The 26,910-nt window shown below is 40.6% G+C and overlaps 2 protein-coding genes across 2 annotated transcripts; both read left to right on the top strand.

The window, feature by feature from the left end:
- The first annotated feature begins 54 nt into the window (after window positions 1-54).
- Window positions 55-12,559, top strand: LOC148047680 (uncharacterized). The gene is given in 4 exon segments (XM_087708102.1): window positions 55-163; window positions 2,487-4,456; window positions 9,450-10,946; window positions 10,948-12,559. Coding segments are annotated over 3 exon segments (2,676 nt in total). The 5' UTR covers window positions 55-163; window positions 2,487-3,358; the 3' UTR covers window positions 11,029-12,559.
- Window positions 12,560-16,894: 4,335 nt separating this feature from the next.
- Window positions 16,895-21,680, top strand: LOC148047679 (uncharacterized). Its single transcript, XM_087711635.1, has 2 exons — window positions 16,895-16,967; window positions 19,150-21,680. Exon 2 carries the CDS (start codon window positions 19,417-19,419, stop codon window positions 21,415-21,417), a length of 2,001 nt encoding a protein of 666 aa, XP_087567761.1. The 5' UTR covers window positions 16,895-16,967; window positions 19,150-19,416; the 3' UTR covers window positions 21,418-21,680.
- Window positions 21,681-26,910: the final 5,230 nt, after the last annotated feature.

The raw sequence follows: 26,910 nt of genomic DNA, 5'->3' as shown, positions 1-26,910 counted from the left end.
CAAGCGCCTGTAGCTGAACTGAAAGGAATTGAGACCATAGAATCGCGTATTGCTAGAGAGAATATGGAAAGGCGAAGCCCTGGGAAACCTCATCTTCCGGCTTCCTAATGGAGGATCGCGGTGGCTGTTGTAGTTTTTCCTGGGTCGAAGCGGCGGCTGGAAGGTGAGTGGAGGGCAGGTCGGAGGAGAAGCCGGGAGCGAGTCGGGAAGTTCGGTTTGCTCCACGTTGTAGCAGCAGATAATCAACTGCTGAAATACGTCGCCTCCTGCATATTCCCCCCCCGCACCCCAATTTTATTCCACCAGAGTTGCAGGTTTTAAATAGCCTGCAATTTTATCTTCATTGGGAGATTTCAACTCTACCGCCACGTTAGGGTGGATTCCGTGTGTTTCTTGTGAGCCTGTTGCTTTGTTTGCAAGGGAGGAGATTCACAGGCAACATCGGTGCTTTAAATCTTGCAGAGGCTTTAGCATTTCAGAATCAGAATAGACCTTGGAGGCACCTTGGAGGTCCTCTAGTCCAGCCTCTTCTTAAAAACCTCCAGTAATCTGATGGCAAAGCTGTTCCATTGCTTAATTGTCCTCACTGTTAGGAAGTTTCTCTTTAATTCCAGGTTGCTTCTCTCTTTCATTAGTTTCCATCCATTATTTCTTATCTTGGCCTCTGATGCTTTGGAGAATAATTTGACCCCCTCTTCTTTGTGGCAGCCCCTCAAAAACTGGTATCATATCACCCCTAATTCTTCTTATCTTTAAACTAGCCAAACCCAAATCCTCCAACCGTTTTTTCATATGGTCACTTCTTCTTTAATAATAAAAATTAGATCCAGCATAGTTTTTCCTCTAGTTCCCTCCTCTACTTTTTGGATGAGAATGTTGTCAGCTAAGTTGGTTCAGAATCTGTTTGATCTCCCACCTGCTGCTGAGTTTGTCCCAGTTGATACTAGGGTAGTTAAAGTCTCCCATACTCCTGGTATGTTTCCTGCATACAATTGATAATTGATTAGCAAAGAGTTCATCTATTTCTTCTGCTTGGCTGGGTGGCCTGTAGTATATTCCTATAGCAATCTCATTTTTCTTTCATTTTATATTGGCCCATATGAATTCTAGGAGTTTTTCATCCTTGTTTTTGTGTTTTGCTGTACAGTTGTAGTGATCTTTTATATATAATGCAACTCCACGTCCTCTTTTGTTAGGTATGTTTCTCTTGAATAGTTTGTATCTCTCTGTCAGGACATTCCAGTCATGAGCTTCATCTTACCAAGTTTCAGTAATGGCAACTACTGTATTTTTCGGAGTATAAGACGCTCTGAAGTATAAGACCCACCTAGCTTTTGGGGAAGAAAACAAGGGGGAAATATCTGTCTCTGCCTCCCAGCAATTTGCCTCCTTGCATTAAACAGTACAGACAATATACACGGTTTGTAGTGTTACATTTCGGACTATACTTGTACATAAGCTGTTAAAATTGATGTGCTTTCTGGAAGTATAGTTATTCTCTGCTATTTAAAAAAAGATACAATAGCAGGAGGCCTCTTCAGATCAAGCATTTATTTTAAAAAGCTTCTTTTTGTTAAGCTGTCTGGAACAATAATAAAGCAGTTTAAAAAAAAGGTCTAATAATTTGAACATTCTATAGGCATTTATAGTTATTGACTTACCTCCTTGCAGCAAAGAGCAAACAGCCTGATTAGCACAAGAAAAAAAATGCTTCGTAGCAATTTGCCTCCTGGAGCAAACAGCAAGCTTCACTTTCAATTTCAGCATGGGCCTCCTGATCATCAGCTGTTTCAGGCTGCAGGGATTGCCATAGCCTATTGCAGCCTTCCCAAGCCCCATTTTCCCCATTTGCTGCAAGGAGGTAAATTACTGGGAGGCAGAGGCCAAATGGTTGGGGCCGGTGGGTGGGGCTACATTCAGTGCGTAAGACGCACCCAAATTTTTATCCTCTTTTGGGGGGGGAAGGTGTGTCTTATACTCTGAAAAATACAGTATATCATATCTGCCTTCATATACTAATACTTCAAATTCACCCTGTTTGTTCCCTCAATTTTCAGCATTAGTGTATGGGTGTTTCTTCTTTTAATGCTCACATACTGTACCTCTTTCATTTTGTAGACAGAAAATGCACCTGGATTTTCTACATACATACATATGGTACACACAGATAGAGGGCTGTGTTTCTGTATTTTTGGGGACTATATGTGTATCCGTGTTCCTATCCTCAATATTTTCAGGTATCTATATGATTATAACAATTTACACTGCTGACAATCTGTGATTTACATGAGTTCAACAATAGAATTTCATGATTGTGTGAATATTTGAACTTAGTCTTTTATGTGTCAAAATGAATGGCCGTGGTTAACCTAGCAGTTTGGCATGTTTGCTTTTTCATTGTTATGTGTGCTTTTTTTCCTGTTTCCACATCTTGCAAACCTATTATTAAGAGTAATTAAAGTATCTCTTTTATGTGCATCTTCTAGGCAAAGGGAATGCTAAGACAAACCTTCTGGACGGCAGAGAATCAGAAGCAGCTTTAAAAAGGAAAGTGAATCCAGTACATCTAGTACACAACGTCTTTTCTCTTTCCTCCAGATAACAACAGAACTCTTCTCTTTCCCCAGCCAGAAAGAGAAAAAATAGGAAAAGATAAACTGAACTGATAAACAAGCGTTACATCAAGGAAACATTGTATAAAAAAATTGAAGGTGGAACATTTCCAGATTCAGAAAAAGAGGAAATATCTAGAGGTCTGTGGGGAGGAAGTGCTCATTCCAGACAATAATGCAGGCTTCACCCTGTGAGGTAACAAACTGCTTGAACCATCCAAGAAGAGATCACAAATACTTTTGACCTCCTCAAGAGTCAATGGCGGAAAAGCTCCACGGATATGAAAACCTTAGTTTGCAAATCAGAGCTGAATATGCATCAGAGAATCCACACTGGTGAAAAACCATACAAATGCCCAGAATGTGGCAAAGTCACAACACTTCCTGACTTATTGAGCATAAAAGAATCCATACTGGAGAAAAGCCCTGCCAGTGCCCACAGTGATCCAAAAAGTTTAGTAAGCATGCCAACCTGGTGATACACAAGAGGACTCACATCGGAGAGAAACCATATAAGTGTCCAGAGTGCGGGAAACATTTCAGTCAGCATTCCAACCTGGTGATACACCAGAGGACTCACACTGGGGAGAAACCATATGAGTGTTCGGATTGTGGGAAAAGTTTAGAAAATAATTCTAAGCTTGTGATACATAGGAGGAATCACACAGGAGAGAAATCATGAGTGTCCATACTGTGGGAAAAGTTTCAGTCAGAACTCTTGCCTGGTGATACACCAGAGGACTCACATGGGTGAGAAACCAAATGAGTGTCCAGATTGTGGGGAAAGTTTCAATAATGATTCTAAACTTGTGAAACACCAGAGGGCTCATACAGGAGCGAAACAATATGAGTGTCCAGATTGTGGGAAAGCTTTCCAGCAGAATTGCAATCTGGTCATACACCAGAGGACTCACACAGAAGAGAAACCATATAAGTGTCCAGAGTGTGGAAAAGGTTTCAGTTGGAATTCTGATCTAGTGAGGCACCAGAGGATTCACACAGGAGAGAAACCATATGAATGTCCAGTTTGTGGAAAAAGTTTCCGTTGGAATTCTGACCTGGTGAGACACCAGAGAACTCACACAAGAGAGAAACCATATGAATGTCCAGTTTGTGGAAAAAGTTTCAATCATAATTGTAATCTTGTGCAACACCAAAGTACTCACACAGGAGAGAAACCATATGAGTGTCGTGATTGTGGGAAAGCTTTCAGTTGTAATTCTGACCTGGTGAAACACCAGAGGATTCACACAGGAGAAAAACCATATGAATGTTCAGATTGTGGAAAAAGCTTTAGTCATAATTCCTACTTGGTGATACACCAGAGAACTCACACTGGAGAGAAACCATATGGGTGTCCAGATTGTGGGAAAAGTTTCAGTAATAATTCTAACTTTCTGAAACACCAGAGGATTCACACGGGAGAGAAACCATATGAGTGTCTATACTGTGGGAAAAGTTTCAGTCAGAACTCTAGCCTGGTGATACACCAGAGGACTCACACAGGGGAGAAACCATATGAATGTCGAGATTGTGGGAAAAGTTTCCAGCAGAATTCCAATCTAGTCATACACCAGAGGACTCACAGGGGTCAGAAACCGTATGAGTGTCTAGACTGTGGGAAAAGTTTTAGTCGAAATTCCAACCTGGTGATACATCGGAGGACACACACAGGAGAGAAACCATATGAGTGTCCAGATTGTCGGAAAAGTTTCAGTCGTAATTCTGCCCTAGTGACACACATGAAGACTCACACAGGAGAGAAACCCTATAAGTGTTCAGATTGTGGGAAAGCTTTCAGTTGGAATTCTGACCTGATGAGACACCAGAGGATTCACACAGGATGAGTTCCTGCTTTATGGGAAAGGTTTCAGTTGGAATTCCCACCTGGTTGAATAATAGGGAACTTATACAGAAGAGGAGCCCTTTGAATGTTCCAATTGTGGGAAAGCTTTCACAAGTAAATCTACCGTAATCTAATAAATCATGTCAGTTTACAGACAGATCAGAAGCAATTCAGATGCCTAAACTGTGGTCAGTGTTTCAGTAACAACTCTACTATTATTAAAGACAAGAGGACTCATACAGGAGGAAAACCATCAGCTTTATGATTAGAAGGAAAGCTTGATGGGATTTTAGAAAACTTTCAAGAGTTGACAAGGTTATACATTGTTTGTTTTCAGTTTGCTGGATTATTTTCAGCCAGAGCCAAGTTTATTTTAGACATGAGAGATTCAATCAGAAGAAATGCTCAGACACAAGAAGATTTCCTTGCAAAAATCAATGTATCAGTGAGAATTAGGATTTCAACAAGAGTTTTCTGAAAGCATAATAAGAAACTAAATATAACTATGTACAATTAGAATATTCCTAAGGCATCAAACCATTCTTATTGTATCCGATTTGATATATTACAGAAAGAAAGGAGTCCTGGAGGCGAAGTGGTTAGAATATAGTATTAGAAAGGCAGTAACTATTCCAAGATACTGGTAGTCCTTGACTTACAACCATTCATTTAGTGACCAAAGTTACAACATCACTGGAAAAAGTGAGTTATGACCCTTTTTCATACTTAGGACCATTGCGTGGAAACTGATGGTTGCAATATCCGGGGGATCATGGATCCCTTTTTGTGACCTTCTGACAAGCCAAATCAATGGGGAAGCCAGACTCACTTAACAATTGGGTTACAAATTTAACAACTGGAATGATTCACTTAAGAAATCTAGCAAGAAAGTTTGTAAAATGAGGCAAGATTCATTTAACAACTGTCTCACTTAGCAGCAAAAATTTTGAGTTGAATTGTGATTTGTAAGTTGAGAACTACCTGTAATAAGAATATTTGCCTGCCTGGATACTAATATTCTGCAGTAATGTTTATAAAGATATATTATTTCTTGAGAGACATTAATTTTGTTGTGATAGGCTCTAATTGCCCCTCAGCCTGGACTATTTGCTGTAGTTCATTCATGAATTTAGTGACTTGGGACCGTGAGATGAGTGGCATACAAATTTAATAAGTAAATAAATGTGAATGTACTTAGGATGCAGTCAGATTCACATCAAGTATTTTGTGGTTCTTTGGTGGTCCGAAAATATATAATAGGTTTTAATGCCTTTATTTCATGTAAAATATAAGTAATATACCAAAATGGGTGCTTTTTAATGACCATGTTTTAAATATTTCTAGAAAATTCCTCAAAGAAAACTCTAAATAATTTCTGTTCCACTACAGTATAATTTTTAAGTGTTCTGTAGGGTTTTCTCACCTGCAGGTCAAATATTTCAGTTGGTTTGTTTTGCATTTGCTCATCTTCCAGATTTCTTGAACTTTGCATATCTTATTTTCTGGAACAATTTGAGTCATGCATTGTACTTCTTTTTTTCGTTCCTTGCTAACACATTTGTCAAAAGAGAGAGAAAAGTAAATCCTACTTGCTCATCAAGGATCTGCAATTTGGAATTGAATCATCTTCTATTTTTTTTAAATAAATTTTTTATTTTCAAGCAAACACAAACACACAGAACATATAACATAAAAACCTCTTCAACTGCATACGGTGTGTCGATTGGTTACAAGATCTTTCTGTGTCCTTTCCATAGTCATCACTTGAGCTTTATCAAAAATGACATATTGTCAATCAAATATCTTTGTATACATTATTATTATACTTCATTTGTTTGATTATCACTATTGATAATCACAATCTGTTTTTAACAAACCAATGCTGGCTTCCAATAATCACCTTGCTTGCTTATAGGTGCTCACAAATTCTCTGTTTCCTTATATTTTTTCCAGGATTTTGCCAGGTATTTATGTTAATCTGATTGGCCTATAACCGTGATGGGGAACCTATGGCACACGTGCCACAGGTGACACCCAGAGCTAAATTGGGTGGCACGCTAGCTGTCAGGGCCATTTCCGGAGGGCCATGGAAGGCCATTTTCACCCTCCCCAGGCTTCAGAAAAGTATCCGGAGCCTAGGGTGGGGCCATGCGTGCATGCACAGTTGGGCGGGGAGATTGAGTGGGCATAGGTGCGTGCATGATAGCGCATGGATGCGCAATTTTGGCATGCCATAATAAAAAGGTTTGCCATCACTGGCCTATAACAGTGATGGCGAACCTTTTTGTAAAAGCATGCCAAAAGTGTGTGCACGTACATGCCCACGCCCACAATTCAATGCACCTTGCCAACCGTGTGCACATGTGATCCCCCCCACCCAGCGCATGTGTGCATGATCTCCACAGGCTCCGGAGGCTTTTCTGCAGGTCCTCCGGAAGCCAGAAATGGATTGTTTCTGAACTTTCAGTTGGCCTGTTGGGTCCGTTTTTTGCCCTCCCCAGGGTCCCGAAGGTTTCCTGAAGCTTGGGGGGGGGGGGCAAAAGTGGCCTCCCTTGCCCCCCCCCCCCACACCCTCCAGAAGCCAGAAACAGATCGCTTATGAACTTCCCGTTGGGCCCATTTTTCACTCTTCCCCAGGCTCTGGAGGCTTTCCTGAAGTCTGAGGAGGGCGAAAATGGCCTTCCCCAGCCCTCTGGAAGGCAAAAAATCGGCTGGTGCCCCGGACCTGACAGCTCGGTGTCCATGTGCCATAGGTTGCCATCACAGGCCTATAATTTCCTGTATCATTTCCCCCCTCCCCCTGCGTGCGTTTGAAATCACATCAGTTCTTTTCCAATACTTTGGTATTTCTCCTGTTACATAAAATTTCAAAGATTACACTCCGTGCAGGGGTGGGTTCCTGCCAGTTCTAACCTCTTCAATAGAAGAGGTTCCACAAATCTACAGTGCCTTTTAGAACCTGTTCCAGCTCCCTCCATCCGCACATCATCAAGATGAAGAGTGAGAGGAGGAATTCTGGGAGTTGAAGTCCACAAGTCTTAAAGCTGTCAAGTTTGAACACCCCTGGGTTTTTTTCCTAAAGGGTTAGGGTGCAGGGGTCTTGTAACTTGACAGCTTTAAGACTTGGGTGCTTCAAATGCCAGAGTTTCTGAGCCAACATTTTGGTTGCTAAGCAAGAGCGTTGTTAAGTGACTTTTACTTTTACAAGTTGGCCATGCCCACCCAGTCACATGGCTAGCAAGCCACTCCCATCCGGTCACATGGCCAGCAAGCCACTCCCACAAAGCAGGCCATACTACAGAAGAGGGTCTAAAAAATTTTGAAACTCATCATTGATTTCGTGGTTTCAAAATTGTATCATCTAGCATTCTAGGCAATGCAACAATACAGATTTAGAGAACACAACACAATACAGTAATATAGACAGGAAGACTCTACCTAGATATTGTTTAGAAGCAATGTGAGTGGGCACTTCAAAGTTTCGTCTCATATTTCATTATTCATTATTAATAGGATGAAGCTGGAAATGATTTAGGGCTGCACATGCGCCAAACGAAAAACTAGCTGGAACGATCTTTGCCGGCCCCAAAGGGGGTGCATTTTCTCGCTGCCTGTTTGCATGTCATTCCCCACAAGGACAGGTTCCTTTGATTTAGTGGCTACTTATTGCAAACGAAGTTTTGGGCTCAGCTCCTGGGGGATGAATGCACTCTGAACGGAAAGGTGGGGGATAGACGGCTATGGACAAAAACTATCGACAGTAGGAAGCGCAGAATCAATAAAAACATCTTGCAAACGCTTTAGAGTGGAAACGGAACGAGCGTGATTTTCAGCCTTATGTCACTAGATGGCGCGCTACAAAGAAACCTAGAAAACAGTAAATACAGTACAGTAGTGGCATTACTAGTCTAATTGGGGGTGGGGGTGTTAGAGGCTTGAGCTGGAAGGAGTTGAAACGATAGAGTACTAGATTGCTAGAGAGGATGTGGTAGAGATGAGGCGAAGGATAGAGGAACTTCCTCTTCCGCCTGACCCACGGGAGGAGGATGGCATTGGCGGAGCCTCTTGTGCCGTTTGGAGGGTCGAAGCGGCCGCTGGAAGGTGAGTGGAGAGCAGGTGGGAGGAGAAGCCGGGAACAAGTCGGGCCCTTTGGGTTCCTCCACGACGTGGAAGCAGAGAAAGCAACGAGGGTGAAACATTACTGCTGCATATCCTTTCTCTCCCCAAATGTTTTTATCCTTTGCATGATTTAAAATTGATGCCTGTGATTTTACCAATGGGGGATTTGGTAAATTTAAAGAAATCTTTATATGTTTTTCATATTTTTAACCACCTATCTCCTTCACCTTCGGGTAACACTTGATTCATTTTATGACATGTTGATTCATTTTATGGACATGTGTTATTGGCAAGTGAGGCGTTTCATGAGCAAAATGGGTGTTTTAAATCTGCACGGTTTTTGGGCACAGTTTCATCTGTTAATGACCCTACCTTTTTAAAATTAGATCAAAAAATCTGAGTGAATCCACTTCTGGGACTTACTGCACAGGGAAATTCACATACACTTTTCCTCATACATAACTTCCTAGATGTGTAAATTTCTGTGTGCATATACATGTATGGTATAATCTTTAGTATTTTCAGGTAAATTTTATAATGTCAATTTACAATCCTAATAATTTCATGATTTACCTAAGCCCAAAAGAGAATTTCATGATTGGATATATGAATGGATATTTTTTAACTTGGATCTTGCTAGTTCTCTATATGCCAAATTGTAATTGTAATTAATGTTAGAGATTAAACTAGCATTTTGATGTGTTTGCTTTTTCGTGGTAATATATGCAAGGCTTTTTTGCTCTTTTCACAGGTTCTGCAGCCATTTTTAACCACAATGAAACTAATCCATTAATATGAATCTTACAGATGGTGGATGCCAAGAAGAGCATCCTGGATTCAAGAGGGATTTGAATCAAAGCACCACCAGTTAGAGATTAAAAATATTTCTACTTCCTAGAGAATCCAAGATTATAAGTGTTGAAAAAACCCCACAATCTGTCTATTGTGGGGGGAAAAACAGATTACCAATCACAGCTGATTATGCACGAGGGGATCCACACCACAAAAAATATACAAAAATGCTTGGAATGTGGCAAACACTTTACTCGGAGCAACTTCCTCATGGAAGCACCCACACCCGAGAGAAATTCTACCAGTGCTCCCAATGTGGCAAAAGGTTTAGCACAAACACCAGTCTGGTGAGACATAAGAAGACTCACACTGGGGAGAAACCTTTTGATTGTCCTGATTGTGGGAAAAGTTTCATCCAGAATTCTGACCTAGTGATGCACCAGAGGACTCACACGGGAGAGAAACCATATGCGTGTCCAGAGTGTGGGAAAAGTTTCAGTAAGAATTTCAATCTGGTGATACACCAGAGGATTCATACAGGATATAAACCATATGAGTGTTTGTATTGTGGGAAAAAGTTCAGCCAGAATGCCAATTTGGTAATACACCAGAGGACTCACACAGGAGAAAAACCATATGAGTGTCTGTATTGTGGGAAAAGTTTCACTCAGAATGCCAACCTTGTGATGCACCAGAGGACTCACACAGGAGAAAAACCATTTGAGTGTCCGGATTGTGGGAAAAGTTTCCAGCAGAATTCCAAGCTGGTGATACACCAGAGGACTCACACAGGTGAGAAACCATATGAATGTCTGGATTGTGGGAAAGGTTTCAAGGAAAATTCCACCCTGCTGTTACACCAGAGAACTCACACTGGAGAAAAACCATATGAGTGTTCAGATTGTGGAAAAGCTTTTAGTAGGAATTCTAACCTGCTGATCCATCAGAAGGCTCATACTGGAGATAAACCATATGAGTGTCCAGATTGTGGGAAAGGTTTCAATTGGAATTCAGATTTGGTGATACACCAGAGGATTCATACAGGAGAAAAACCATATGAGTGCCTGGATTGTGGGAAAAATTTCAGTCGGAATTCCCACCTGGTGGAACACCAGAGAACTCACACAGGAGAAAAACCATATGAGTGTCCTGATTGTGGGAAAAGTTTCTATCGTAATTCTAACCTGGTGGTACACCAGAGAACCCACACAGGGGACAAACCATATCAGTGTATAGAGTGCGGTAAGAGTTTCCATTGGAATTCTGCCCTGGTGATACACCAGAGAACTCACACAGGAGAAAAACCATATGAATGTCTAGAGTGTGGGAAAAGTTTCATTCGGAATTCTGACTTGGTGATACACTGGAGGACTCACACTGGAGAGAAACCATATGAGTGTCCAGATTGTGGGAAAGATTTCAGTGCTCAATCTAGCCTCATAAATCATGTAAGATTACACACAGGAGAGAAACCATTCAAATGCCCAGATTGCGGACAGTGTTTCACACAAAATTCCTCCTTTATCACACATAAGAAATTCCACATGAGAAAAAAATTGGCGTGTGTAGAAGAAGATTCTTGAATTTTATTTCTCATCTCTCATAGCAAGCTCAGTTGGGAATTATATCTATTTTAATGTCTTGCCTGATTCTTTTTAATCAAACATGTCTTAATTTTGAACATGAGGGACGGGATCTGAGTTGGGAGATCCAAGCTCTTGTTTTGACCCAGCCTTCACAGAAGCAAGAAACAGACTCCTCTTTATTTACCTGTTGTGAATTAATTGCATTCACCCACTGAAAGTCCAGGCAAGAGTCCTGCAAGGAGTTAACTGTAGCAATAGACCTTATCAGTTCATTACGATAAGTGAAAGGCCGTGAGCTCCCAGCCAAAAGGCTGCAAATTGAGTTCTGGCAAGGCAAACTTTGTTGCATGAAACACAAATGAGCAAAGTCTCTGGCAATACGAACGGTTGTCTCCTACAATCACCACTTCCCTTTCCTTCTATTTATTCTCCAGCCAGGAAGGGGCTATTCAGCGTTCACTTTTTATTTGCTTCCCGAGTCGACTCCTTGTCGTCCGTTGTTCACCTCTCCTATCTGCTCTACGAATACATGCATCTGGAACAGATCCAGCTGTTCCACCTCATGCATCTCTGACTCCAAAGGCAGCTGCCTCTTCTGCTGGGAAATGCCAGGCAGCCGTGGTTCTATCTCTATCTGACGCTGAGCATCCATCAGAGCCTTCTCCAGGCTCCAGAACTGACCCAAGTTCTTCCCAAACTTCCTCAACCTCCGAGTCTGCCACCAGCTTCCCTAACAACTGGCAGGCCACAACAGCTCTGAGTTTCCTTGCCTCTGCAAATGAAGATGCACAGGTATGTGCATGCTTCCCTGCCACTTCTGTGGCCTGGTAGGTTTGGGACCCCTGTTCTAGGATCAAAATTTTGACCCCCATTGTGGTAATAAGTCGAAGATTATCTGTATTATACACACCAAATATCCAGCTTTAAGTGCAGTGGAGGAATGGTTGGTGAAGATGATGGAATTTTCAAACAACTACAATATATTGATTTCCTCAATCAGAGAAAAGACATTCTCTACATTCATTACTGATTGGAAGTTTGTTAAGAGATTTGGGTGAAACAAAAAAAAGTTATCATTTACAGTTGTGATTATTAGAAAACCAAACCAGGTAATAGAAAAGAGAGTTTTTGCAACCATAGAGTAAGAAGTAATTTTGTATTTCTAATTATAATTACTGTAAAGGAAATTGGAAGTAACTTCCCACTATTTCTAACTTTTTCTTTTTACGTTTTGATTTCTTTTTTCTTCTATTTGATGTATTTATTTGTGTTAGTTTTTAATCTTCAGTTTAAAATTATTAATATAAATTATATTTAAAAAATCCAGTGTAAGAGTCAAAGACACTGAATGGAAACCACGAGTTCCAGTTTTAAGTTAAACAGGAAGGTGGCTGCCAGGTGCTATGAAATCCCAATTTGACAGGCCGATTGAGAGACCGAAAATATGCCCATGCAGATCGGTTGGCTGGCAGGGGGTGTTTAAAATGAGAAAAGAGCCTCTTTCTTGGCTTAGGATGCCAACCAGGAACTGCTTTGTATGCCTGCTTGAGTTTCTGAATAAAAGGGAATCAATAAAATTTATTCATTTTAATTTATTAAATGTATATGCCTGCAATCTGATTATTACAATGTCATAAATAGCAGTATAATACTATAAGGTTAAAAACATCAAAACATTGGGCACATATGTTGGGGTTAATTTATTCCAGATTCCTCTGTACAAGAGAGCTCAGAGCCAATAGCTGAAATGTCTACTGTCCATACCTTATTTGATCTGCATTGAAAATGGCAGTTTAGGGTGTTTCTTAAAAAAAAGATCAGTCTGGTGATTAGTCAGCCATGGTGGGAATGTCAGGGTTTCAAGTAACATACCCATAGCAAACAAAACTCTGAGGCAGGCAATTTCCTCAAAGAATAGGTTTATTGGATATGACATATTGGCACAGGCTGGTGAAAACTGACTGAATATTCTTGCGGTTTTCACCTAATTAAAAGTAAAAGTTTGTCACTTTCTCAAAACAGTCACATTATCCCATCAGAATACTGTCTAGTTGCTAGGTAACTCCAGTGACTCCTCCTTCCAAGCACCTGCAGAAATGTCCTTGGTTCCCAAGAGAAAGAATCTTGTTTTGACTACAACACCCCAACTATCTCTATTCCACACTCCCTATCCCACTTCTCCAGTGTTCTCCTCAGCACTGGTCTCAAAATGGCCTCAGTCAGGCCAGCTTCATGGTTGACGGGGATATTCTACTTTTGCCTTTTGATTTCACTTCATGTACATTTCCACTCCACATTCTTCCCTGGACATACTAAGTTGCCGTGCAAAGTCATTTAGCCCTGCCTTAGTTCTTTCCTTCAATATTTATCAGTTTCCTATTTCTGGGTGTCACTTCTTCTCGTATCTTATCTTTTTGAATATGGACGGTGTCATTTCATTAACTTAAACATCAAGACTGCAGTCACGACTTTTCTGTTTGGACTATACAGATACATAAACCCTACTTGGCCACACCAGTCTCTTGAACTCATCCCGTTCTTGAATGTGGCTCCACATTTGTACTGTTAAAATACATCAGTTCGATTCAGAATATACTCTGCATTCGATGTCCCAAAGGTGCTTTTTCAGGAGACAACTGGAATTTGTTTTTTTTCTTTTGAAAATGTTTCGCTTCTCATCCAAAAAGCTTCTTCAGCTCTGACCGGATAGTGGAGAATGGAAGGATTTATTTTCCTTGCAAACAGTTGGTCATTTGCATCCTTCTAAAAATATATAATACAAATATATATCCTTCCATTCCCCACTATCCTGTCAGAGCTGAAGAAGTTTCTTGGATGAGAAGCAAAACATCTTCAAAAGAAAAAACAAAGTCCAGTTGCCTCTTGAAAAAGCACTTTTGGGACAACCATGACCTGGATGACAGAATCTTTATGGACTTTGCATTCTATGTGTTGCATTTCGTGATTAAAAGAAAAGCTCCCCCCTTAAGTTAAATGGAAAGTATAAAATTAAAATTGGGGAAGTAAAAGCAGCTGATACAAACAGGGATAGCAGTAGGGGTAAAGAAACGTAATAGGGTTTTAATACGTTATTGTTAACTGAAAAGTTATTTGTTATCTGATCCCGACTTCCCCTCTTGGTTTAAATCCTACTTATTTTTATTTGTATCTCTCCTTTATTATTTTTTCAATTTAGCCACTCTAACCATCCTTTATGTTATTTATACATAAATGAAATGTGTATAACCTCCCCTCAGTAAACCCTTCAGTTTACCAGAAACAATGGTAGTCAGTATATAACAATCAGATTAAAAACCACAAACATATAAATGACATATATAAAAATGTAAAAATCTATATTAAGAAATAATTAATATAAAAACAACTATACAACCCCCTAAGCCCGTGATGGCGAAACTATGGCACGCGTGCCACAGGTGGCATGTCGAGCCATTTGTCAGGGCACACGACACGTTGCCCTCTCAGCTGGCAGCGTGCATGTGCGCACTGGCCAGCTGACTTCTGCCTTCTTTTGAGGCCGTTTTTAGCAATAGCAATAGCAATAGCAGTAGACTTATATACCGCTTCATAGGCCTTTCAGGCCTCTCTAAGCGGTTTACAGAGAGTCAGCATATTGCCCCCAACAATCTGGGTCCTCATTTTACCCACCTCGGAAGGATGGAAGGCTGAGTCAACCCTGAGCCGGTGAGATTTGAACCGCTGAACTGCTGATCTAGCAGTAGCCTGCAGTGCTGCATTTAACCACTGCGCCACCTTGGTTTTTCACCCTCCGGAGGCTTCCCTGAACTCCAACGTGCGAAAAACCAGCCCTATGGACAAACCGGAAATTCGGGAATGGATTTACAGTTTGTGGTAGGACCGTTTTTCGACCTCTGGAGACTTCAGGAGGCTTCCCTGAAGACTCTGGTGGGCAAAAAATGACCCTACGGACAAACCGGAAGTAACTTCTGATTTGCTTGTAGGGTAGTTTTTCAGCCTCCGTAGCCTTCATGGAAGCCCTCTGAGGTCTCCGGAGGGCGAAAATCAGCCCTACGGTGAACCCGGAAGTTTGGGAATGGCGACTTCCGGTTTGTCCATAGGGCGATTTTTGACCTCCGGAGCCTTCAGGAGGCTTCCCTGAAGGCTCCTGAGGCCTCCAGACGGCATCTGGGGGCGGGCTGTTTTCGCCCTCCATAGGCTCTTAGAAAGCCTCTGGAGCCTGGGGACGGTGAAAAAACCATGGCAAACGCTGGGGAGGTCACTGGTTGCATGCATGCGCAAATGCTGGGAGGGATGCACATACATTATGGGTGTGGCACGCTAGCACGCAAACCCCCTCCTGTGCTCCCCCCACTTTTGGCACGGCAGCCAAAAAAGGTTTGCCATCACTGCCCTAGGCAATAAAATGGATGCAAATGGCCACCTCAGCAATGGAACCATCTGAGCATATCTCATTGTCTTAGAACCCCACGCCTGAGGATGAAGCCAGTTCTTGAGAGCCTTCAGAAGCTCAAAAAGGGTAGAATTAATCTCATTTCGGGAGAATGAATATTCAATAAGATGGGGGCCACAACAGAGAAGACATGTCTTCTCAGATTCACTGAAGGCAGATCCCCAGATAACGGCACCTGCCGCAAGTCTTCTTTGCCAGGTCTCATCGGGCAGGCTGAAATAAGCAGGGAAAGGCTCAGTCCCATACCAGGAAGGGTTTCAAAGGCAGAACCAACACCGTGAACTCCACTCACAAGCAAAGTGGCAAGGAAGGAAGCTTCAGAAGCATACATAGATTATCCAGAATTGCATTCTCTATCAGCTAAAACTTGGATACTCTTCAAGGGCAGGTCCTGCAGAGTTTATTGAAGTCGTCCAAGAGGTGGCGCAGAGAGTGCAGCACTGCAGGCTACTTCAGCTGACTGTTAGCTGCAGTTCGGCTGTTCAAATCTCACCGGCTCAGGGTTGACTCAGCCTTCCATCCTTCCGAGGTGGGTAAAATGAGGACCCAGATTGTTGGGGGCAATATGCTGACTCTGTAAACCGCTTAGAGAGGGCTGAAAGCCCTATGAAGCGGTATATAAGTCTAACTGCTATTGCTATTGCTATCCAATATGCAGATAATTAAGGCATGATTAACGGGTGGGTTGCTACTGGTTTGCAATCTGCGCACTACCCGCACATGCTGTTCAATGTAAATTGTCCTTCACACATGTGCAGAACAATTTACAATGAAGTGTGCACGCGCAAGTCACTAAAAACCAAAATGGCAGTGGCCCAGTGATGGCAAGGGAACCAGTTTTGGGGGCATGGCACCTCTGATGATTAATCATTGCCAGAGCCTGCAGAATAGCCACAATTGGCTATCAAGTGAAACAGTAATAAAAAGGTTAGGCTGTAGAGTTGTTGATCTCCTGACAGCCAAACCCTGCTAAAATGCAGGAATCTTTAGATCAGCTTCCAGCCTGCAAACTAGTGACCTTCAAGAGTTTTGCCCAAGGGGGCTGGGAATTCTAAAGGCTGAAATCTTAGTACTCTGAGAATTGGGAAGGCTGCTCTAGAGAGCAGAGAGCATAATAGAAATACAGAGAGCATGATAGTATCTCCTATCCAAACGTCATTGGAACCAACGTGGGAGACTAGTTTTGTCACGTGTTATTCTATTAATAAGATGAAGATGACATCTGTTAATGATTTAGGGGCTGAGCATAAAAGGCAAGAACTTCATGAACTTTTAGGAGCCAGCAAGCACCAAGCTAATCTGATGAAGCTAGAGCTCGGCGGATCTAGATATTGCTGGCTGGATGGCGCTCTATGGTCGGGCAATAAACGCTCCTGGATCGTCGCAATTACAGTAACAAGCGCCTGTAGCTGAACTGAAAGGAATTGAGACCATAGAGTCGCGTATTGCTAGAGAGAGTATGGAAAGGCGAAGCCCTGGGAAACCTCTTCTTCCGGCTTCCTAATAGAGGATAGCGGTGGCTTTTGTAGTTTTTCCTGGGTCGAAGCGGCGGCTGGAAGGTGAGTGGAGGGCAGGTCGGAGGAGAAGCCGGGAGCGAGTCGGGCGGTTCGGTTTGCTCCACGTTGTAGCAGCAGATAATCAACTCTGCTGAAATACGTCGCCTCTTGCATATCCCCCTCCCCTCCCAGCCCAATTTTATTCCACCAAGGCTGCAGGTTTTAAGTTGCCTACAATTTGCTCCTCATTGGGAGATTTCAGTTCTACCGCCACTTTAAAGTAGATTCCGTGTGTTTCTTATGAGCGCATTGCTTTGTTTGCAAGGGAGGAGATTCACAGGCAACACCGGTGCTTTAAATCTTGCAGAGGCTTTAGCATTTCAGAATCAGAATAGATCTGGAAGGCACCTTGGAGGTCTTGTAGTCCAGCCCCCTGTTCATGCAGGAGATCCTATAACATTTCACGCAAGTGACTGTCCAGCCTCTTCTTAAAAACCTCCAGGGATGAAGCACCCAGAACTTTTGATGGCAAAGCTGTTCCATTGGTTAATTGTCCTCACTGTTAGGAAATTTCTCCTTTTAGGTTGTTTCTCTCCTTGATTAGTTTCCATCCATTGTTTGTTGTCTTGGCCTCTGGTGCTCTGGAGAATAATTTAACCTCCTCTTCTTTGTGGCAGGAAAATACAGACCAATCAGCCTAACCTCAATACCTGGGGGTGGGTGGGAATTCTGGAAAAAATAATTTAAAAAGCAGATCTGTGAACATCTAGAAACAAAGTTATAAGTAGTAGCAAGCATGGGTTTGTTAAAAATAGATCATGTCAAACCAATCTTATTTTATTCTTTCATAAAGTGACTAAATTAGTAGACCAGTGAACTGCTGTGGACATAGTACACTTAGATTTCAGTAAGGCATTGGACAAAGTAGACCACAAATTTTCTGCTTAGTTATATTTTTCTGGGATTTTACCAGGTATTGATGTCAAGCCGATTGGCCTATAATTTCCTGGATCGTTTCCCACCTTTTTGTAGTTTGGAATCACATTAGCTCTTTTCCAGTATTTCTTTTCTGATATTTCTCCTGTGTTACATAAACTTTCAAAGATTCCATTCCGTGGTTCCAAAATTATATCATTCAGAATTCTAGGCAATGCAATAATACATGTTTAGATAATACAACACAACACAATGGAACACAACACAATACAGTAATTTAGATAGGAAGATAGTATCTTCTACCTAGAACTTCTTTAGAAGCCATGTGGGTGGGCAGTTTAAGGTTTTGTCTCATATTTCATGATAATAGGATGAAGCTGGAAATCATTTAGAGTTGCACACATGCCAAACGAAAAACTGGCTGGAACAATCTTTGCCGGCCTCAAAGGGGATGCACTTTCTCGCTGCCTGTTTGCATGTCGTTCCCCACAAGGACAAGTTCCTTTGATTTAGTGGCTGCTTATTGCAAACGAAGCTTCGGGCTCAGCTCCAGAGGGGAGGAGTGCACTCTTGGGGGGCTTGAAAGAAGGGGTGTGGCATAGATGGCCATGGACAAAAGCTATTGACATGCTCGGTGGGAGTTGAATACGACTTTGACTTCATGGCACAGAAGGAAGTGCAGAATCAATGAAAACATCTTGCAAATGCTTTAGAGTAGAAATGGAATGAGCGCTTTTCAGCCTTATATCACTAGAAGGCGATCTTCAGCAAAGCAATACTTGTGCCTATGAATAAAGTGAATAAAGTACAATGATGGCATTATTAGTCTAATGGAGCGTAGGTCTTGAGCTGGAAGGAGTTGAAACAATAGAGTAGTGGATTACTAGAGAGGATGTGGAGGAGAGGAGGCAAAGGACTGTTAATGACCCCACCTTTTTAAAATTAGATCAAAAAATCTGAGCGAATCCACTTCTGGGACTTACTGCACAGGGAAATACGCATACATTTTTCTCATACATAACTTCATAGATGTGCAAATTTCTGTGTGCATATACATGTATGGTATAATCTTTAGTATTTTCAGGTAAATTTTATAATATCAATTTACAATGCTAATAATTTTATGATTTCCCGAAGCCAAAAAGATAATTTCATGATTGGATATATGAATGCATATTTGAACTTGGATCTTGCTAGATCTCTAGATGCCAAATTGTAATTGTAATTAATGTTAGAGATTAAACTAGCATTTTGATATGTTTGCTTTTTCGTGGTAATATATGTAGGCTTTTTTCCCCTGTTATCACAGGTTCTGCAGCTATTTTTTAAACCAGAATGAAACGAATCCATTAATATGAATCTCATTGACAGAGGATGCCAAGAAGAGCACCCTGGATTCAAGAGGGGTTTGAATCAAAGCACCACGTGTTAAAAATTAGAAATATTTTTTTACCTCCTGAAGAATCCAAGATTATCAGTGTTGAAAAAAAACCACAGTCTGTCTATTGTGGGGGAAAACAAACATTGCTAATCACAGCTTGTATGAGGGGATGCACACCACAAAATATATGCAATAATGCTTGGAATGTGGCAAACGCTTTATTCAGAACAACTTCCTCCTGGAAGTACCCACACTGGAGAGAAATTCTACCAGTGCTCCCAATGTGGCAAAAGGCTTAGCACACACACCAATCTGGTCAGACATAAGAAGATTCACACTGGGCAGAAACCCTTTGATTCTCCTGATTGTGGGAAAAGTTTCATCCAGAATTCTGACCTAGTGATTCACCCGAGGACTCACACGGGAGAAAAACCATATGAGTGTCTGTATTGTGAGGAAAAGTTCAGTCAGAATGCCAAGCTGGTAATACACCAGCAGACTCACACAGGAGAGAAACCACATGAGTGTTCAGATTGTGGGAAATGTTTCAATCGGAATTCTTACCTGGTGATACATCAGAGGACTCACACAGGAGAGAAACCATATGAGTGTTCAGATTGTGGGAAAAGCTTCAGTCGGAATTCTTACCTGGTGATACATCAGAGGACTCACACAGGAGAGAAACCATATGAGTGTTTGGATTGTGGGAAAAGTTTCACTCGGAATTCTTACTTGGTGATACACCAGAGGATTCACACAGGAGAAAAACCATATGAGTGTTTGGATTGTGGGAAAAGTTTCAACAATAATTCTAACCTTGTGATACACCAGAGAACTCATACAGGAGAGAAACCTTATGAGTGTTCGGATTGTGGGAAATGTTTCAGTCAGAACTCTAAGCTTGTGATACACCAGAGATCTCACACCGGAGAGAAACCATATCAGTGTTTGGATTGTGGGAAAAGTTTCACTCGGAATTCTTACCTAGTAATACACCAGAGGACTCACACAGGAGAGAAACCATATGAGTGTTTGGATTGTGGGAAAAGTTTCAAAAATAATTCTAACCTGGTGATACACCAGAGAACTCATACAGGAGAGAAACCATATGAGTGTTCGGATTGTGGGAAAAGTTTCAGTCAGAACTCTAAGCTTGTGATACATCAGAGAAGTCACACAGGAGAGAAACCATATGAATGTTCGGATTGTGGGAAAAGTTTCAAAAATAATTCTAAACTTGTGATACACCAGAGGAGTCACACGGGAGAGAAACCATATGAATGTCTATACTGTGGGAAAAGTTTCAGTCAGAGCTCTTACCTGGTGATACACCAGAGGATTCACACGGGTGAGAAACCATATGAGTGTCCAGATTGTGGGAAAGGTTTCAGTCAGAACTCTTACTTGGTGGTCCACCAGAGGAGACACACGGGCGAGAAACCATATGAGTGTCCGGATTGTGGGAAAGGTTTCCAGCAGAATTCCAGTCTGGTAGTACACCAGAGGACCCACACAGGAGAGAAACCATATGAATGTCCAGATTGTGGGAAAAGTTTCAATCAAAATTGTAAACTTGTTCAACACCAAAGTACTCACACAGGAGAGAAACCATATAAGTGTCCAGATTGTGGGAAAGGTTTCATTTGGAATTATCACTTGGTGAGACACCAGAGGACACACACAGGAGAGAAACCATATAAGTGCCCAGTTTGTGGGAAAAGTTTCCAGCAGAAATCCTATCTGTTCCTACACCAGAGGACTCACACAGGAGAGAAACCATATGAGTGTCCAGATTGTGGGAAAGCTTTCAGTAGGAATTCTGACCTGCTGAAACACCAGAGGACTCACACAGGAGAGAAACCATATGAGTGTCCAGATTGTGGGAAAAGCTTTAGTCATAATTCCTACTTGGTTATACACCAGAGAACTCACACTGGGGAGAAACCGTATGAGTGTCCAGATTGTGGGAAAAGTTTCAGTAATCATTCTAACCTTCTGAAACACCAGATGACTCATACAGGAGAGAAACCATATGAGTGTTCAGATTGTGGGAAAAGCTTTAGTCATAATTCCTACTTGGTTACACACCAGAGAACTCACACAGGAGAAAAACCATATGAGTGTCTTTACTGTGGTAAAAGTTTCAGTCAGAACTCTAACCTGGTGATACACCAAAGGACCCACACGGGACAGTAACTGTGTCCCCAGACTGTGGGAATAGTTTTACTCAAAATTCCAACCTGATGATGCAGCACACAGGAGAGAAACCATATGTGATTCCAGATTGTGGGAAATCTTTGAGTTGGAATTCTGACCTGGTGGGAGACCAGAGGGTTCACACAGGATGAGTTCCTACATTGTGGGAAAGTTTCAGCTGGAATTCCTACCTGGTGGAATAATAGGGAACTGACACAGAAGAGGAGCCCTAGATCTAATCTAATAAATCATGTCCGTTTAAACACAGATCAGAAGCCATTCAGATGCCCAAACTATGGTCACTGTTTCAGTAACAACTCTACTATTATTAAAGGCAAGACTCATACAGGAGGAAAACCATCAGCTTTCCGATTAGAAGGAAAGCTTGATGGGATCCTAGAAAACTTTCTAAGAAAACATAGAAAATATTCCTTGCTTGTTTTCAGCTTGCTGGATTATTTTCAGCCAAAGAGCCAAGTTTATTTAGACATGAGAGAATCAGAAGAAATGCTCAGACACAATAAGATTTCCTTGCAAAAATCAATGAATCAATAAATGAGAATTAGGATTTCAACAAGAATTTTCTGAAAGCATAATAAGAAACTAAATACAACTATGTATAATTAGAATATTCCTAGAGCATCAAATCATTCTTATTGTATCCAATTTGATATATTACACAAAGAGAAGAGTCCTGGAGGCGCAGTGGTGAGAATGTAGTATTGCAAAGGGAGTAATCATTCCAAGATACTGGTAGTCCTTGACTTACCATTCATTTAGTGATCATTTGCAGTTACAACGTCACTGAAAGAAGTGAGTTATGACCGTTTTTCATACATAGGACCATTGCAGCATCAACATTCAGATGCTTTGCCATTGATGGTTGCAATGTCTTGGGGTTATGGGATCCTTTTTTGTGACCTTCTGACAACCCAAATCAATGGGGAAGCCATTTTAACGTAAAATGGGGCAAAACTCACTTAACAACTGTCTCGCTTAGAAACAGAAATTTTGGGTTCAATTGTGGTTGTAAGTTGAGGATGTAATAAGAATATTTGCCTCGCCCCTGCCTGGATACTAATATTCTGCAGTAATGTTTCTAAAGATATATTATTTCATGAGAGACATTTATTTTGTTGTAATAGGTTTTAATTGTCCCTCAGCCTGGAGTATTTGGTATAGTTCATGAATTTAGTGAGATGTGACATACAAATTTAATAAGAAAATAAATTTGAATATGTTTAAGATACAGACATATTCACATTAAGTATTTTGTGGTCATTTGGTTGTTCAAAAATATATAATAATTTTTAAAAGAAGAACACCGGAAGCAAGTTAAGAAAAAAATAAGAATAAAAACTAGGAAACGGGCAAGAAATGATGGATAAGTGTGGTAGAAAGAGTAAAAAAAAATACTCTTGAATATATATTAATAATGTATACCATTAATAGAATTATATTATATATAGGTTGGAAAATTACCTTGTAAATTAGATAAATAGAATTTGTATGAGAGTACTATGATATATATATATATATATATATATATATATATATATATATATATATATATATATATATATATATATATATATATATATATATATATGATTAGTAGTGAAAAACTAGTATTCAATAATTTGAGATTAGACAAAGAAGATACTTTAATGAAAACGTCTATTAATAGAAATATAAGGATTGAAGGATTTGAAAGAATATGAATAGATGTATATTAAATGCTTGGATGGTTGTGATTAATACTAGAAGTGTAAATACTCAATAATGAAAGAAGGAAGGATCACGTGTTTGAATATTAGAGTGATATGGGAGGGGAAAGAAAAAAAAGGCTAAAGTAAGAGGTAGAAATAAGAGGAGAATAATAGTAAAAACTGACACTAAAATGTTATAAGGTATGGAAGAACTAGCAGGAGGTTTAGAACTGAAGGACGATAGTAAAAGTTATGTGTTAACAAAATGAAAAATGAAAATGAAATGTAATTATTAGGAATCTTGTTATGTTTATTTGTATTGAAATGTATGATACTCAGGTATCACACCATCCAAACATTAAGATGTGTAAAATAAAATATAAAAAACTTGGAGATTATATATATATATATATATATATATATATATATATATATATATATATATATATATATATATATATATATATATATATATATATATATATATATATATATATATATATGAATGTATGTATGTATGTATGTATGTATATGTTTTTTATTTGTGCTGATAAATAAAGGGAGCACAAATAAAAAACAAATATAACAAAGGCAACAGTAAAAATATTGGGTTTCTGTCGTGATGGACTCTTGTGACGAGCCGATTGACAGATGATGGAAGCAGTTAGCTTCCTCCCATAATTGGGGCTTACCAGGGGTTGTGACACTATATATATAGGCCTAATGGCTAAAATCTCTGCCTAGTATGCCTAGTATGCCATATAGCCCAGGTTCAAATCCCAGTAAGGGTATGGCTAGCTGATGAGAGCTAAATAGCTTGAAATAGATCTATACTAGTCTCCCTTTATTTATTTATCAGCACAAATAAAAAAACACAAATATAACAAAGGCAACAGTAAAAATATTGGGTTTCTGTCGTGATGGACTCTTGTGACGAGCCGAAGGACAGATGATGGAAGCAGTTAGCTTCCTCCCATAATTGGGGCTTACCAGGGGTTGTAAAAAATCTAATATATATATATATAATTAATATATATTAATTATAATTATATAATATATATATATATATATATATAATTTTTACAACCCCTGGTAAGCCCCAATTATGGGAGGAAGCTAACTGCTTCCATCATCTGTAAATCGGCTCGTCACAAGAGTCCATCACGACAGAAACCCAATATTTTTACTGTTGCCTTTGTTATATTTGTGTTTTTTTATTTGTGCTGATAAATAAATAAAGGGAGACTAGTATAGATCTATTTCAAGCTATTTAGCTCTCATCAGCTAGCCATACCCTTACTGGGATTTGAACCTGGGCTATATGGCATACTAGGCACACCAGGCAGAGATCTTAGCCATTAGGCCACAGGCTCTTATCCGTTATCAGCGAAGCCAGGGTGAAAGGTATCTATTAGATTTTTACAACCCCTGGTAAGCCCCAATTATGGGAGGAAGCTAACTGCTTCCATCAAAAAAAAAAAAAAAAATTGGGTTTCTGTCGTGATGGACTCTTGTGACGAGCCAATTGACAGATGATGGTAGGTCCCACTCAACACCAGCCTGAAGATGGTGAGTGGGACCTCGCCAAAACGTTGCCAAGACAATCTCAATCTTACACGGGAAAAGACCTGAATACAACAAGACCAGCATAGGTTTTAATGCCTCCATTTCATGTAAAATATAAATAATATACAGAAATGGGTTCTTTTTAATGACCATGTTTTAAATATTTCTAGAAAATTCCTCAAAGCTCTATATAATGTCTGTTCTACAATATTATAATTTTTAAATGTTCTCCAGGGTTTTCTCACGTGCAGGTCAAATATTTCAGTTGATTTTATTTTGCATTTGCTCATCTTCCAGATTTCTTGAACATTGCATATTTTATTTTCTGGAACAATTTGAGTCATACATTGTACTTCTTCTTCTTTTCATTCCTCGTTAAGACTTTTGTCAAAAGAAAGAGAAAGGTAAATCCTGCTTGCTCATTACGGAGCCACAATTCTGAATTCAATCTTCTTAGTTTAAGTCAAATAATGTGCTTCTCAAATTGCACCATCATGGTTCTCGGTTTTGTATAATGTATCTCCTTCAAATCATGGAAGTAAAAGATCTCTATCTGGCTTTCCAAAGTAAGAATTGGTTTTCCTGTGAAATAAAAAAAAAGATAAAAGAATTCCAGTTGAGTAGTGTGGTGGAGCTCTCACCTCACAATCAGGAGGCTGTGAGTTCAATCCTAGGTAGCGGCAGATCTCTCTCTCTCTCCCTCCCTCTCTCCCTCCCTCCCTCTCCCTCCCTCCCTTTCTCTCCCTCCCTCCCTCTCTCTCTCCCTCTCTCCCCCCCCTCGGCACAATGAGACTATATCTGCTGTAAACCCCACATTGGTGACAGGAAGGACATCTGGCCAACACTCAGCTCTATTCAGTTGCCCTGACTCCACCCCGCAAGGGAAACATTACGGGCTCATTAAACAACAAAGAAGATAAAACAATTCCAGGTCACTTGACAGATGGAAAGCCTTGCGTTTTGGGGAACAGAATGCAGTCTGGCCAATAGCTGGGTTGGTTGGTCGAGGAAATTATGCAGCTGGTGTCCAAATTAAGACAGAGACCCTGGCAGTAACTTTATATACATCTATTTAATATCTATGTTTAGACCAAACAAGGTAGGCACATCACAACATCCTGAGGTAAATCGCCAGGTAAATCTCAGAACAGCATACAGTGCGCACAGAAGAAAAAACAGGAACTCCCCCTTTACACCCAGTAACCAATCATAATGTAAACTGCCTCATGCAGAAACCCGCACTGTGTTCTGGTCCCCTATGCACTTTACTGTTCCAGCTTTTAAATTAAGTATCTGAATAGCTGGGCTCCAAACAGGCTTGAACTGTTGGCATGAAATGTCGGATAGAGTGTTTCCGTTTAGAAATCTATCTAGCCAATCTTCCTTCTCATTATTCCATTTCAACATCTTCCCCTCAGGACGCTGCTATAGGGCATTGTATGCCAAAACAATTAAGGCACAAGGATAGTTTCTTCCCCCATTCCACCACTCTACTAAACAGACGACTCCCACACCACTGACTTCTGCCCAAAGATATGTATCCATGTAGTAGACAGTATTGCTATTATCCTTGTCATTTTCTCATCTCTCCTACTACCTTCTATTGCAGTGTTTTTCAACCAGTGTGCCGCGGCACACTAGTGTGCCGTGACACACTAGTGTGCCGTGACATAGTGTAAGGTGTGCCGTGGGAAAATTACTTTATATATAGTCAATATAGGCACAGAGTTAAAATTTTTTAACATTTTCTAATGGTAGTGTGCCTTGTGATTTTTTTCATGAAAAAAAGTGTGCCTTTGCACAAAAAAGGTTGAAAAACACTGTTCTATTGGTATATTGTGTTGTTGAAAGAAATGTCCTTCTGGGTTCAGCTCCAAGTGGGGAAGAAGACACTGGAGACATGGAGGCTGCTTGGGAAGATGGTTTATTGTTGGACAGGGCCACATGGCTTGAGCCCTGACCAGAAAAGGTGATCACATGTTTCAATGTTGATGGAGAAGAAGAGAAGGCTGAGGAAGGGGCTTGCTAGGCTTTTTATACACTGTTTAGTCCCACCTCTCTGTTTCCTGTTCCTGTGTAAGAAATGTATTCTGACTGGTTGTCAGACTCCCATGGTGCCATGCAGGGGGCTACTCTCTAGGCTGTGATGAGTTCTCAGATGCCTTGTGGTCAGTTGAATAATATCCCTTCCCCCTACAGCTGCAGTGAGGAGAAGTCT

The sequence above is a fragment of the Thamnophis sirtalis genome, unplaced genomic scaffold (genome assembly GCF_051295495.1).
Source record: "Thamnophis sirtalis isolate CommonGarterSnake01/CBP01778 unplaced genomic scaffold, rThaSir2_p1.2 scaffold_3, whole genome shotgun sequence".
Classification (NCBI taxonomy): Eukaryota; Metazoa; Chordata; class Lepidosauria; order Squamata; family Natricidae; genus Thamnophis; species Thamnophis sirtalis.
The sequence above is the reverse complement of the archived record's forward strand: the minus strand, read 5'-3'. Positions and strand labels throughout refer to the sequence as shown.

What these genes read in the sequence shown, in the direction of transcription:
- LOC148047679 (XM_087711635.1), top strand. Translation starts at nt 19,417, where the DNA reads ATGCTTGGAATGTGGCAAACGCTTTATTCAGAACAACTTCCTCCTGGA.